Source organism: Tiliqua scincoides, chromosome 2 (genome assembly GCF_035046505.1).
Source record: "Tiliqua scincoides isolate rTilSci1 chromosome 2, rTilSci1.hap2, whole genome shotgun sequence".
Taxonomy (NCBI): Eukaryota; Metazoa; Chordata; class Lepidosauria; order Squamata; family Scincidae; genus Tiliqua; species Tiliqua scincoides.
The window spans coordinates 185,779,837-185,793,228 of record NC_089822.1 but is presented as its reverse complement, the minus strand read 5'-3'; the positions used below and the strand labels follow the sequence as shown (position 1 = coordinate 185,793,228).

The window sequence follows — 13,392 nt, the reverse complement described above, 5'->3', positions numbered from 1 at the left end:
CTATCTCCTGGAAATTGTTTTATGCCAATAAAGGTCTCGATCAATCAATCTATATGTGCCTTGCAACACCAATTGTTATAGCTTTTGGGGAGAATTGAGGTGATTCTAGTATGTTTTGCATTGTCAAAGGGTTCTCCATTTGTTTATTTATAGCAATAAAGTGGAATGACCCCTCCGTGCTTGTTCAGCAGAGGTTTATCTAGGGCAGTGGTTCCCAAACTTTTCCAACAGGTGGCTCCCTTGAACTTCTGGGCCACCGGCTGTGGCTTCCCATTAGGGCTACAGTTCTGTGCACTGTGTGAGGTGCTGGGTTTTTTGCAAGGATTCCACGACTCCTGTGGCTGGTTTCCACAGCTCCCCAGGAAGCCATGGCTCACAGTTTGGGAACCACTGGTCTAGGTATGCCAGATAAGGCACCTGCCCTGGGTGCCACTTGAAGGGGGCACCACTGAGTAGCAGCCTCCAGGCCAAATCTTGGCTTACACCAAGCTGCTGCGAACTTGCAAGCACAGTTCTGTGCTCTGGGGCACATAGCAGCTTGGCAGAAGCCAAAAGGAAGCTGCTTGACAAAGAATGGGGGGGGCTGGGACACAGGCACATTATGAAGCTGCCACCACCGCCCTCCTCTGGATCCAGAAATGACTCATGGCGTCACGTGACATCAGGTGACACTGTGTTGTGATCACCCCAGGTGGTGCTGCCTATGAATATGCCTCTGATATCTAGTCACCTGAAACACCTTGCAAGTTCCCTTGTGCTTTTCTAGACTATACAGTGCTGCTTTTAGGCTAGATGTTACTTCTCTTTCCTTACAAATATGTATTTTGAAAAACTGTTGTCAGTATAGTTGATTTCAAAATGAAAAATATGCCACAAACAGGAGGAGCAATGCAGTCACTTGGGCACAGTAAGCCACAGACCAGTGTCAGTATCTCTTGCCTATTGGTAAGCATGTTATGTGGACCCGCCCCAAATAGTATTTGGTCTTGCCAAGTGCTTTGAAGTCGAACAGCAGAAAATCATTTAACTTCCCTTGGGTAATGATATTGAGACATTTCCATGTCTTGAAAATGCTGGGATTACTGGGCACAGTGGCATAGCTAAGGGAGTGCATGGGGTAGCAATTGTACTGGGCAACAAGCTTTGCCTGGGCAATTGTACTGGGCAACAAACCAAAATTGTGAAAACCTTGGTATTTTTTAATAATACCATCATGTTATATACCATTCGATGCAGAATTTAATGCAGAATGCAATGAAACAAACCACGTCAAAATATCTCTATTTTGTCAAAAGTTATAGCCAAATAACCAGAAAATAAAAACACAACTGCATTAACTGGCTTTTCTTAACTTAAAACTGACCAATGAGACTGATTGTTCCAAGAGCCAGTTAGGTGTTATTATGATACAGCAGGAAAGGTGTTAATATGGGAGCCTGGGGGGCACAGCAGAGCAAGTAGGTGAAAGCTGCTAGAGGGGGAGGAGGTGGATTTTCTCCATTTTCACTTTTTTAAAAGCCCAGGAGTGACATTTCCAGGGCATCTTTTTGAGTTTGGGACTGGACTACCCGCTCATTAGCTATACCACTGACAGGGCAAAATTTCACTGGCGCATTTGGAGGGAAATTTGCTACTAGTGAATAGATAGGAGGAATTTCTTGCAATGGTTCTTGAAGGGTTTTCCCCATCTCCTGAGTGAACCCATACACTCTAGATTTCAGCTTGCCTAGATTGAAGCAGGTAACTTTCTCCAGTGGTAGTCTGTCCCATGTCAGTGGCGTACCTAAGCCATCTGATGCCAAAGGTCACAGAAAATTTTGGTGCCTCCATATGACAAAATTTAATTAATTGATTTTAATTAATTGAATTAAGACTCACCCATTTCCAACAGATGCACAACCAAAAGAAAAAAAAAATAACTTAGTAGTATAGCTCTCCACCTGCAGCATTAAATGGTATTTTCAGGGAAAACCTTGCCTCTTTGTCTGGAAAACCTCACAGCAATTGTTAGATGCTGGGCCGAGTGCCTTTTCTTCAGCTCTTTTTGTAAATCATGTCATAAAAGTAGCCATCTAGTTTTTATAGATCTAAGACCCAATCCTGCATACATGCATTGGATGCATCCTGCCCCAAAATTTAGAGAGTGAAAAAGAGAGACTTTTGAAGAAGCAGTAGTGGCAGCAGACCCCCCCCCCCCCAAAGTGTATCTCAACCTGATTCCCTTGTCCTCCTGGTCTCCAGGGGTTCCTGAAGTGCCTTTCCTGAATGGCTGACTGCGCAATGCTGTTGCCTCAGACCTGCCCACCTCGCTCATGCTGAGCGGCAGCCACACCTCAGCCACTTCCCTGCTGGCCTCCCTCCACTCCCAGGTCACACAGCATGGCAGTGGTGGCAGATGGTGCCTGGAAGCAATGGCCCCTCCTGGCCCTCCACAGGTACATTTGTGTCCTGTGTCCTGCAATTGACCACAGCAGGCAGCTATAAATTTAGGGTCACTCTTCAGCAGTACCAAGTAATTTACGATTTGGTTTTATCTGGTTCTACTTGCTGCTTTGCCTGATGTTTTAAGTGTAGTTTTATCATTATGGGCAGGAGGTCTGGTCTAGGGGATAGAGCCTCCATTAGCCCGAAGATAACATCGGAAGGTCGCCAGTTCGAGGACACCAACAGCTCCCTGAATGGTGAGACCTTGAAGCAGCTGACAAGCCGAGCTGAGTTATTCCATCTGCTCTTTGGTGTGAGAAAAGAAGCGTCTTGGCTGCCCTCCATGTGAGAGATGAAGGAGCTGCTTGTTAGCCTGCTTGGGAGGCAACTGGAGGCCAGAAGTGAGATCAGACCAGGAAGGTCCATCTGAAATGTTGTTGGTTCTTGAAAGAGAGAAACTTCTATGATTGTAAAAATCTCCACGAGGGATTTAGAAATGCCTGCCTATGTAAACCGCCTTGAATAAAGTCAGAGGAGTAATCCAATGACCAGAAAGGCGGTATATAAATACCTAGTTGTTATTATTATTATTATCATTATATTCTATAGTGCTTCATTTTTTGGTATTGTTAGTCAATGTAGGCTGTAGTTTATATGAAAGGTGGGATGCAAATCCTTGAATGAATAAAATATATAAACTTGGCCATTTCAGTAATACATGCATATGAGATGGAGACATTCCGTAAGCACAATTCATCATAACCACTGCAAATATATCACTTGCTTTATTAATTGCAAAGATTCCAAAATAGAATTTAAGCATCATAAATCAAGTGTTCAAGCAAAAGCATCTCTTTAGCATATGGGAAGAAAATGATAAAATAGAGCCTTAGATCTTTTAAAAACATCTTTGCTCAAACTGTGCATCACAGAAAAATAGATCATCCATTAAAAAGACAATTTTAGAGCACCAACCAAGTGTTCATAACATTAATCAGAGATGTCTATTAGGAAGTAACACTTGAATGACAGCAGAGTTTTATTGCTTTCTTTTTCTTCAGCTCTTTTTATAAATCATGTCATAAAAGTAGCCATCTAGTTTTTATAGATCTAAGAGCTCAATTCTGTTCTCCCCTCCCCCCCAACACTGATGCAGCAGGTCAAAATGGCTACTGCTGCATCCTGCATAAATACATTGGATACATCCTGCATCCAACATGGTTGTAAGAAGATTCAAATTGTCATCTTTAGCCCATTTATTGGTATATTTAGCCCATTGAGGGCGCAATCCTAACCCCTTATGTCAGTGCTTTCCGGCACTGCAATAAGCGCAATGCAGCTCTGAGGTAAGGGAACAAACATTCCCTTACTTTGAGGAGGCCTCTGTGAGTGCCACCCAACTGCAGGATGCAGCACACGTCCCATTGGCTGGAAAGCACTGACATAAGGGGTTAGGATTGCACCCTAAGTCTTCTTGTGAGCTTTGCACATAAGTTTATAAAAGAAATAACTGAACCAAAACAATTAAGCAGTATGATGACTATACTATTATTTACAAGGACAGGAATTAATGCGGTGGTTCCGGCCTGCGGCTCCCCTGATCCTTGTGGCCATTAGCCACAGCTCCTCGGTAACCCCCAAAATGGGGATGAAGGTGTTATAATAATACACTAGAAACAAACAAACAAAAAAAAAAACAGCTGCCAGCACTTTGAGGCTGCAATCCTAACCACACTTACTTGAGAGTAAACCCCATTGAACAAAATAGGACTTACTTCTGAGTAGACCTGGTTAGGTTTGTGCCCTGAGTTTGTTAGCAGCACACCTGGAGGGTTTTGGAAAGGGAGGGGGGAAAAGTGATGAATTTGCTGGGGGAGGGGAAGCCTTTGTTTTGTGTGCATCTGCTAATTGCAAACTGATGTGAAACCGAGACCCAGAGACTGTTTGGCTGCAATCCTAATCTCACTTTCCTGGGAGTGAGTCCCATTGAACACAATAGGACTTACTTCTGAGTAGATCTAGCTAGGATTGTGCCTTTTGTCTTATAATAGCAGCCAACATGGGAAGTACCCCCCTCCCCCAAAAGGAGGCAGGAGGAAAAAGGGGGATGGCTGAAAAGGAATGGATATTTTTATTTTTTAATCAATTTTTGGAGACAAAGCTTGACTGATCAAGAGTGGCTTTTTTTCTTTTTTGAAGGGAGAGGAAAAAGAGAAAGGTGAAGATCCTTGGTTAAGCAGACGCAGACCCCAAGCCTATGTAGGTCTACTCAGAAGTAAGTCCCATTTGAGTCAATGGGGCTTACTCCCAGGAAAGTGTAGATAGGATTGCAGCCACACAGAGCAAGATTGCAACTCACTCCCAAAGTAGATGAGGGCATGCTCACACACATACACCCCAACATGCCACCCCTATTCCCCCCCAGGCAAGACGGAGGAATGCAGGCTGTGGCATTTGGACAACCCCCCACCACTAAGAGCAGGCTGGGCTCCCTCCTTTCCAGTGGAGGAAAGCCTGTACTTACTGGCGGAGCTCTCTTTAGGTCAGGCTTGTGTGTCCTGTGCTGATAAGATACAGCACTTCCGACACTGCCCAGCCAGCCTTCTCTTGGTTTGGTGGGGAGTCTCCACCACTTCCCCCCACCATGTTTCACACGCCCTCCCCACCTCATTCACAGCCACGGAAAAGCAGCAAGTAGGGAGGCAGCACATGCAGCTGAGCTGAGCAGCTATGGCCACCTCTCTCCAGCAAGTCTGTGGTGGGCCAGAGGCTCATTGGAGACTGGGGGCTCCCTGTGGGCTGGATTGGGGCTCCTCGGGGGTCACAAATGGCCCCCAGGCTAGGGTTTGGGCACCCCTGCTTTAATTTAAAGGGCCATGCTTATTGCATTGAGATAGATCCGTGGGTGAAAAAAAAATCCATGGATAATTAGGTTATACCTGTATTTTATAGAGACTATGAACACTCTTTAAAAGCTCTATTTCTTACCACAATCCCATGAGAGGTTGAGGCTGAGTGATTAGCTGTTTGTTTCAAGTCTCCTTATGAGGTCATGGGTGAGGAGAAAGTTGTACTGGACCTCCTCAGCTCACACTCTTAGCCATGCAGTTCATACGCTGCCTGAGAGACAGACATATCTGCATCTGCAAGTAGGACTTCTCGCTTATCACACAGTTGGTTAGCTTTCCTGCTAATTCTTGGGTTTGTGTCCAGGTTGCTATGAGCTGTGTGGACCAAGTGGTATTCCCTAATTTCTGGTATCCGTTGGGAAGCTTCTTTGGGACTGAGAAGTCAAACATTTTTGCATTCATGTTTGTGAGCTGGTACTTTATGTTTGATTACTCTTGTTGCGTAATGAGAGATATGTTATCCTCTGCACTGAAGCTCTGCATGTAAAGGATTTTATATTGAGCATGTATCATCCACTGGGCTAATTAAGGAAGAAAATCTTAAATTCTTTAAGCGAGTTAAGTAAGATTTTTTTCCCCCAATGTATCCTTGAGGGTCTTGTATAAAAAAGTATCAGCACTTCAGCACAGCAGATCTCTGCACGCTAATGAAAACAGGAGAAAATCTGCTGTGTGTATTTTTTCCTCACCATATAGTCTTGTGCAGCATCGTTTGCAATAATCCGAGAAGGAGAGCGGAAGAGCAACTTTGAAACCAAGCAAAGTTTCCGCTTCTCGAGCATAATTATTATTCAAAATTATACAATATAAGAAAAAGACTTCTTTTTTATTTTTTTGCAAATGAGATAAGACATATTGTAGCCAATTAAAAATCAAATGGCTTCTGAAAATGAAATATTTTTTTTCTCATCCTTAGCCCATAAATAGGTTTTGGAACAAAAAAACCATTGACTTATCTGCTTGTGCAGATAAGTGACAAGTCAGTTTTCGTTTTTTGTTTAGAAAATAGGTCATGATGCTTTCATTAGCTGTCTGCCTAGATTAAGTTACTTCTCCTAGAAGGCAGAGCTTGCTTCATAATTTAAGTTGTAACTTAATATTAATTTAAGTTAATTTAAATTGTTTACTCTCAAACCTAGGTTTCAACTATTTAATATCCATGCAATATTACCAGTGACCAGAAAAGAAGTTCTACTTTTCAGTTTAATTTTCATGTATGTACCTTCAAGCATTCACTTTTGCATTCTCTTCCACTGATTCACGCACATCAAAATACATTTGTCAGAATTCTAGCCCACTGAAATCCAAGAAACTGTAAAAATGACCAACATGTCTGCTTAGCCTCTTGCAGCATTTAAAACAAGTTTTCAAAATGATCATTCTTTTTCCTCCGTTGTCTTTTGTTATTTGCAGGATTTTGGAGAAGATGACTCTCTCTACATCACCAAGGTAACAACTATTCACATGGGCAATTACACGTGTCATGCCTATGGCTACGAAGAACTGTATCAGACCCACATCCTTCAGGTGAATGGTTAGTAAATGGCACGTATGATAATCCGCTGAAACATTCCTGTGAGAAATGCTGAATGTTAACACTGTCCTCAGAAAGCAACAAAGTAGAACACACACACTGGAAAAGAAGCAACAACAACCTTAACTTAATCTGTCCAAGCAGGGAATTCACAGTTTTAAAAAACGATAGACATGCCAGGCCAAAAGAAACACATGAAAATTATCAAGGTGCCAGTCCAACAAATATATGAAAAGATATTTGTTACTTTTTATGTAGAATTTGAATATAGCCAATAAGAATAATGTTCAGTTTATTTGCAATATTTAAGACCTTGGAAGTTCCTTGTGGGACCATGGTGGCTAGCTGTTGACAAAGGTTTCTCTTTTCTTGACCAAGGCCTAGCTGGAATCTTCTCCACTTGTACATCCCCTGGCAGCTTCCCCTCCCCATTCCATTGCTCCTCAGCAGACCTGCCATTAAATGAACGGGGCAAATGCCCTGTGTGCGGAGACTTGCACACCTCTAGGACCATGCGGAAGCCTCCCTGAGGCTCCCAGCACAGTCTGAAACTCTGCTTCTGGTTTGTTGGCAGCACAGTTTAAAGCGTCAGGGAAGCTTGAAGCTTCCTGTTCCAGGTAAGTGGGGAAGGGGCAGATTTGCACACAAGGGCAGTGTCATCTCATGGGGGGGGGGTGCCATCGCAAACCTCAGCCTCATTCCTGGAACTCTGGGGGGAAATAAGTTCCAGAAAAAGAAAACAAGAGTGGTGGCTGCTATAGCTACAGCTACCACAATTCTGCTCCCTGCTTCCTCTGGTTAGTGAATGAAGAGGTGATGGACCAGCACAGTGGATTCACTCTGTCAGCTAGCAGGCCAAGAGAATGAGTGAAAGGCCAGGTGCAGCTGGTAGGCATACTGCTAGCAGAGGCAGTGCACAGGTGTGGGATACCTCTGCTAGTTCACCACCTGGGGCAGCTGCATGGCATACAAGGGCTATTTGGAAGTAACCTCCATTTGGCTTTAAAAAAAAACAGGAATGAAGGAAAATAATTTAATGCTGCTCAAAAGTTACATACCATGCCAGCACTTCACTTCCATGTGATCTCTGCCTGAATTGAGGCAATTGTTGTGTCCTGTTGTGTCTACCCTCCTCAAGAAAGTTGCTGCCAGGGAGCTCAGCCAGCTTGCATTTGTGTAAACCAGTGGTTCTCACACATTTAGCACTGGGACCCACTTTTTAGAATGAAAATCTATCAGGATCCACCAGAAGTGATGTCATGACTGGAAGTGACATCATCAAGCAGGAAAATGTTTAAAAATCCTAGGCTGCAATCCTACCCACACTTACCCAGGAATAAGTCACATTGACAATCATTGTTAAAAGAATATACATAGTAGCTTGTTTAAAGTACAGGTCTGTAATAGTTCCTCAAATGCAGTTCACATACCATGGTAGCATCAAATCTAATAGATTAAAAACAAAATATTGAAATGAGTGTGGACACACCTGAAATTGGCTCACAACCCGCCTAGTGGGTCCCAACCCACAGTTGGAGAAACACTGGTGTAAACAAAAGGCATGATTCTTCTGTGCTCAGGCAGCGAGGAGAGACAAAAGCTTGTTCCAGGATACAACGATTGTCTCAATTCAGGTGGAGATTATGTGAAAATGAAGTGCTGGCATGGTATGTAACTTCTGAGCAATATTAAATTGTTTTCCTTCATTCTTGTTTTTTTAAAGCCAATCGGAGGTTACTTTCCAAATAGCCCTTGTATAGGAACATAAGAAGAGCCCTGTGGGATCGGGCCAAAGGCCCATCTAGTCCAGCGTCCTGTATCTCATAGTGGCCCACCAGAACCCTCAGAGACCACACAAGACAGCAAGATACTTGCATCCTGTTGCCACTCCCTTGCGCCTGGCATTCTGAGATAGCCTGCTTCTAAAACCAGGAAGTTACATGTACCCATCATGGCTTGTAACCTGTGATGGACTTTTCCTCCACAAATATGTCCAATTCCTTTTAAAGATATCTAGGCCAGGTGCCATCATCACATCCTGTGGCAAGGAGTTCCACAGATTAATTACTTACTAGGTAAAGAAATGCAGTATTTTCTTTTGTCTGTTCTAATTCTCCCAACACTCCATTTTAGTAGATGTCTCCTCTTTCTGGTGTTGTGTGAGAGGGAAAAGAACATTCCTCTATCCACTCTATTGATTCCCTGCATAATTTTGTACATCTCAATCATGTCCCCCCTCAGGCTCCTTTTTGCTAGACTGAATAGGCCCAAATGCTGTAGCCTTTCCTCATAAGAGAGGTGTCCCAGCCCAGTAATCAATTGTTTGCCCCAAATGTCATTCTTTCCCAATTCTCTGTGCAGTAAGAAATTCCATGTTCCACTTTTATAGGGTCAGTTTCCTTGAAGAAGGCAATACTGGATATTTTTGTAATATAGTAATATGCTGGGGGTGGGGTGGGGGAAATTGTGGTAATCTAAGGAGACAGTAGACAATTTGTTGTGACTGAATATGTCATTGGTATAACTTAAAGAAATGCGTATGACTTTAAAAAAATAAATCACACAGCCATAGAAATGCACATACAGTACGTGGGTTGTTTATGCTTCAGTGGAGAAAAGAGATTGCCCTTCTCAAAACACCATTTGTATGATGAATGATAGGTTAGGGGGAAAAGCAGAAGAGTTTACTTTTGTATATCATTTGAGGCGTTCTGAACCTTTATTGAGGTTTAGATGGGTGTCAGGCAGCAATGTAAGCTGTTGTCATTTCTGAGAATTAAAGCTCTGAAGGTTTTGAAACCTATCCCAAACTTCAAAGACGATCATATGGAGCAGGATATTGTAGACAGTAGATCAGATCAGAGGCATGCTCTAACTTGTCTTTTCACATACAGCAAGATGGAAGGGATATATGTTCTTAGTAGATAAAAGTGAAGGGAAATGAATTTTTTTTTTAAGGTGCCTTACTGTAAGGCACCTACATATCAAAAAGAAACCTTCTCATTATAAATGTACTTCCTCGTTTGCCTTGTAATATGACTGAACAGTCACCAAGTGCTAGCAAATATGTCAAGTGCCCGGGTATCAGTTCTGACAGAGTGATGTTGTAGTCTGTGGAAAATATTTGTCTTATACAGTGCTAAGTGTTCCTGAGTTACCTCTTGGGGGTTTTCCCTAAAGTGCTTTGTTGAAGCTCTTAATATGCTTTGATACCCTCCACCTCTCTCCTTTTTCGCTCCAGTGATTACTTGTTCTAGCAACTGATATTGGAGCAATGGATCAGAGAGGGATGGCAAAACAATGCTGCCTCACCTACTGAAGGCCATGCAAGCACGGCAAGATAGATTCTCTCTCAGACATATCTTGACTTTCATGATTTGGCACTGAAGGAATAAGATCTGGAATTTCCCCTGGGGATGGAAGGTGGCAGAATGCCTGCTGTGGAGATGCATTCCTATACAGAGTTTGACTTGCACAGTTTACATTGACAATTCATGTGATGTAGCAAGTGATGACTGTACCCAGTGAATGAAGCCTTACAGATAATGTTGATGGTCATACCTAACAATGAATAAATGTATGGCAACTCATTATTATTCCAGATTATAGGCATAGCCACAGGATCCAGTTAGAGCTGTTTGACAAACCTTATTTTTCCTATCACAAAATCTCACACAAAAATGCTTTAGTACACAGGAAAATCAGGGCCCAATCCTATCCAGCTTTTCTGTGCTGATGCAGCTGTGCCAATGGAGAAGGTGCTGCATCCTACAGTTTGGGGGGGGGCAGTCATAAAGGGGGGCAGTCATAAAGTCATAAAGGCCTGTGCAAGGTAAGGGAACAAACATTCCCTTACCTCAGGGCTTCATTGCAGCTGCATCAACTCTGAAAAGTTGGATAGGATTGGGCCCTCAGTAGCTTATGTATTGCCACATTCTGCTAAGCCAGGGGTCTCTAAACTTTTAGGCCAGAGGGCCACATCTGGCATGGAGTTGAGGGCCAGAAAAATAAACAAATTTTAAATATTAAATTTAGATAAATACATTAGAAAGCCCATGGCCTTTAGATGCCCCCAAAAGTCACTTCTGGTGTTTCAGGAAAACCAGAAAGTGATTTTTTTTTTAGACCTTTAGAAGGCATTCTGAGGGGAAGTGCATGGCCTCCCCGGCCCTCAGAACACCCTCCAGATGCAACTGGAGCACAGCTCTGGTCACATTCAATTGAGCAGGCCAAAGGTTTGCAGGGAACCAGAGGCTTGCTGCGGGGCAGATAGAGGCTTGTCGCAGGTCGCATCTGGCCCCCGGGCTGGGTTTGGAGACCCCTGTGCTAAGCGATTGTATCGTGTAGCTACCTAGCTCCCCTGAGAAAAGTTTCATAACGTTATTACCTGTTTGTACCATTCCACATCCTTTGGTGAAGGACAGCATGGTTCCCTTTACATAAACCCAGTATGAGTGCATTTAGAGCACATATGGCTGTGAATGCAAAGCTCTTACAGTATTTATCATGGGAGATAAGGTGAGGGAGAACCTTCCATTTCAAGAAGGGACCTCATGGCTGGATACTGTATGACCTGGACATTAAGCAAAAATCTGTTAGGAAGTTAACCATCATCCCTGTTATTTTACACCTATGGTGAACAAGGCCAGCCCACCTGAGGCAGAATGAAGTGGCCATTCACAGAGGTGGGTTGGAGAACACAGTGAACAGGGGTACCCTACACCTTGTACCTGTCTGCCATATTCCCAGGCCCACTGCCCATTTAGCTGCTTTACCCTGCACTCTAATCCTCTTCCTGCTCGCTTATCACTCACTTTTTCCTCCAGTGCCACTGCTGCAAGTGACTCCAGCTGTGATCCTGGAGAAAAAAGCAGCAGAGGGCTGCAGTGATCCTGTTCTGTTCACTAGCCTTCTAGGAACATGATCGCAACAGGATCACTCTGGCTCCACAACCTCCTCCTTGTCCACCCAGCCAGTTCTGCAACCAGAGAGGTTGGACAGCCAGAATAAAAGGCCAAGCAGGCAAGAAGGGAGAGGCAGTGGAGGGAAGTGGGAGATGACCCTTCCTTTATCTCCACTTCCTACCTCTGGCAGTGCAGTGTGCACATAGGATTGGGTCATAAGGCAACATTAAAAGGGCACTGAGGAATGGAGAAGAGGAGTATGAAGTGAAACACATGGCATTTGGCACGGAATAGTTGAACAGTATTGGTTTGTAGCTACTGGTTTCTATGAATTCCGTTATTTTTCATTGCATTTCTGTAAGGAGGAAATTTAATCCAGTTAAATGGACCCTTCTTGCATGAATATTTAGCAGGGGTCATAAAGGAAAGTAGGTGTGCTGGGAACATGCTTTCCTCCTCATATGTGCTCATATCACATTAGAGGATTGCATTTTATACATCAAGTGTAGTGAAAGAAAAGCTATTTATCTTGTCTAACAGAAAGCTCTTTCTGGGAATAAAAAGTCTCATAAAACAGTAATCTGCTATGAAAATGGATAGTTTGCAAACCAAAAGACCCCTGAGTGTAGGGAATCATTTTCCTTGGTTGCTGCACTGTAGAATAAGTTGACATAAATCATTGTAACGTCTTCCATGAAAATGGCTACCAAAGGCAGTTGGCTCCTGTATCCAATTTCAGAGATCCTGAAGGAGAGTTTTCAGGTAATAATGACAAATTCTGAACAATGTAACAGATGACAATGTTACATTTAGTAGAAAAGCAGCCAATTCCTACCATTTCTGATCACAAAGAAACAAGAGGAAAGGGCAAATGATCTATCAGTGTAACTAATTGATGCAACCTCACAGTGTTCCTTCAACCTAAGGCAGGGGTGTCAAACTTGTTTCATACAGAGGGCCGAATAGCATTCATTGTGTCTGCTGAGGACCAAAAGTGATGACATTAGACAGGAAGTGATGTCATTGAACGTGTCATAACCAAAAATAAACACTTTTTCTCACTTAGCTGCAAATGACAGAAGAGAAAACATGCAAATCTTGATCATATTTCAAGATAAGGGACAACCCAATTTTCATGTGGACTGTCCTTTCAGCAGTAACACCTCAGCACTACTCAGAAGCTGAGAGCCTGAGGGACAGATAAAAAGCTTTCGCGGGCCGCATTCGGCCCCCGGGCCTTATGATTGACACCCCTGGCCTAAGGCTTTACACCTGAATTTGCCATTCTTGTGCTTCACTAACGCATGCAGGCACTCACACCTCTGTTATAGGCATTCACATTGTTAATGAGTTGCTTTATTTTGTCTTCACACCACAGTAGTGTTAGTAGTGTTGTTAGTAGAGGGAGGAAAACAGGTGGAGGAAGGAGTAAACAGGGAAAATTATATGCCATTCATTCAGCTTCATGTTCTTAAACGTACAGCCCAATCCTACCAAACACTCCCTTGTGCCAGCAAGGTGCCCGTAGCTTCCCATAGGGAAGTTACAGGCCCCAGTTTCTTTGCCTCAGCATAAGCGTAATCCACCTGCATTGGTCTACTCAGATCTGCACCAACTACTT

The 13,392-nt window shown here is 43.3% G+C and overlaps 1 protein-coding gene across 5 annotated transcripts in view; it reads left to right on the top strand.

Moving 5' to 3' along the window:
- Window positions 1-13,392, top strand: part of FSTL4 (follistatin like 4) — a 491,509-nt gene that overhangs the window by 445,212 nt on the left and 32,905 nt on the right. For all 5 annotated transcript variants that reach the window (XM_066617279.1, XM_066617277.1, XM_066617278.1 and 2 more), the window contains one exon: window positions 6,747-6,867. In XM_066617279.1, the coding sequence (XP_066473376.1) occupies window positions 6,747-6,867 (121 nt within the window). The remainder of the gene's footprint in view (window positions 1-6,746; window positions 6,868-13,392) is intronic.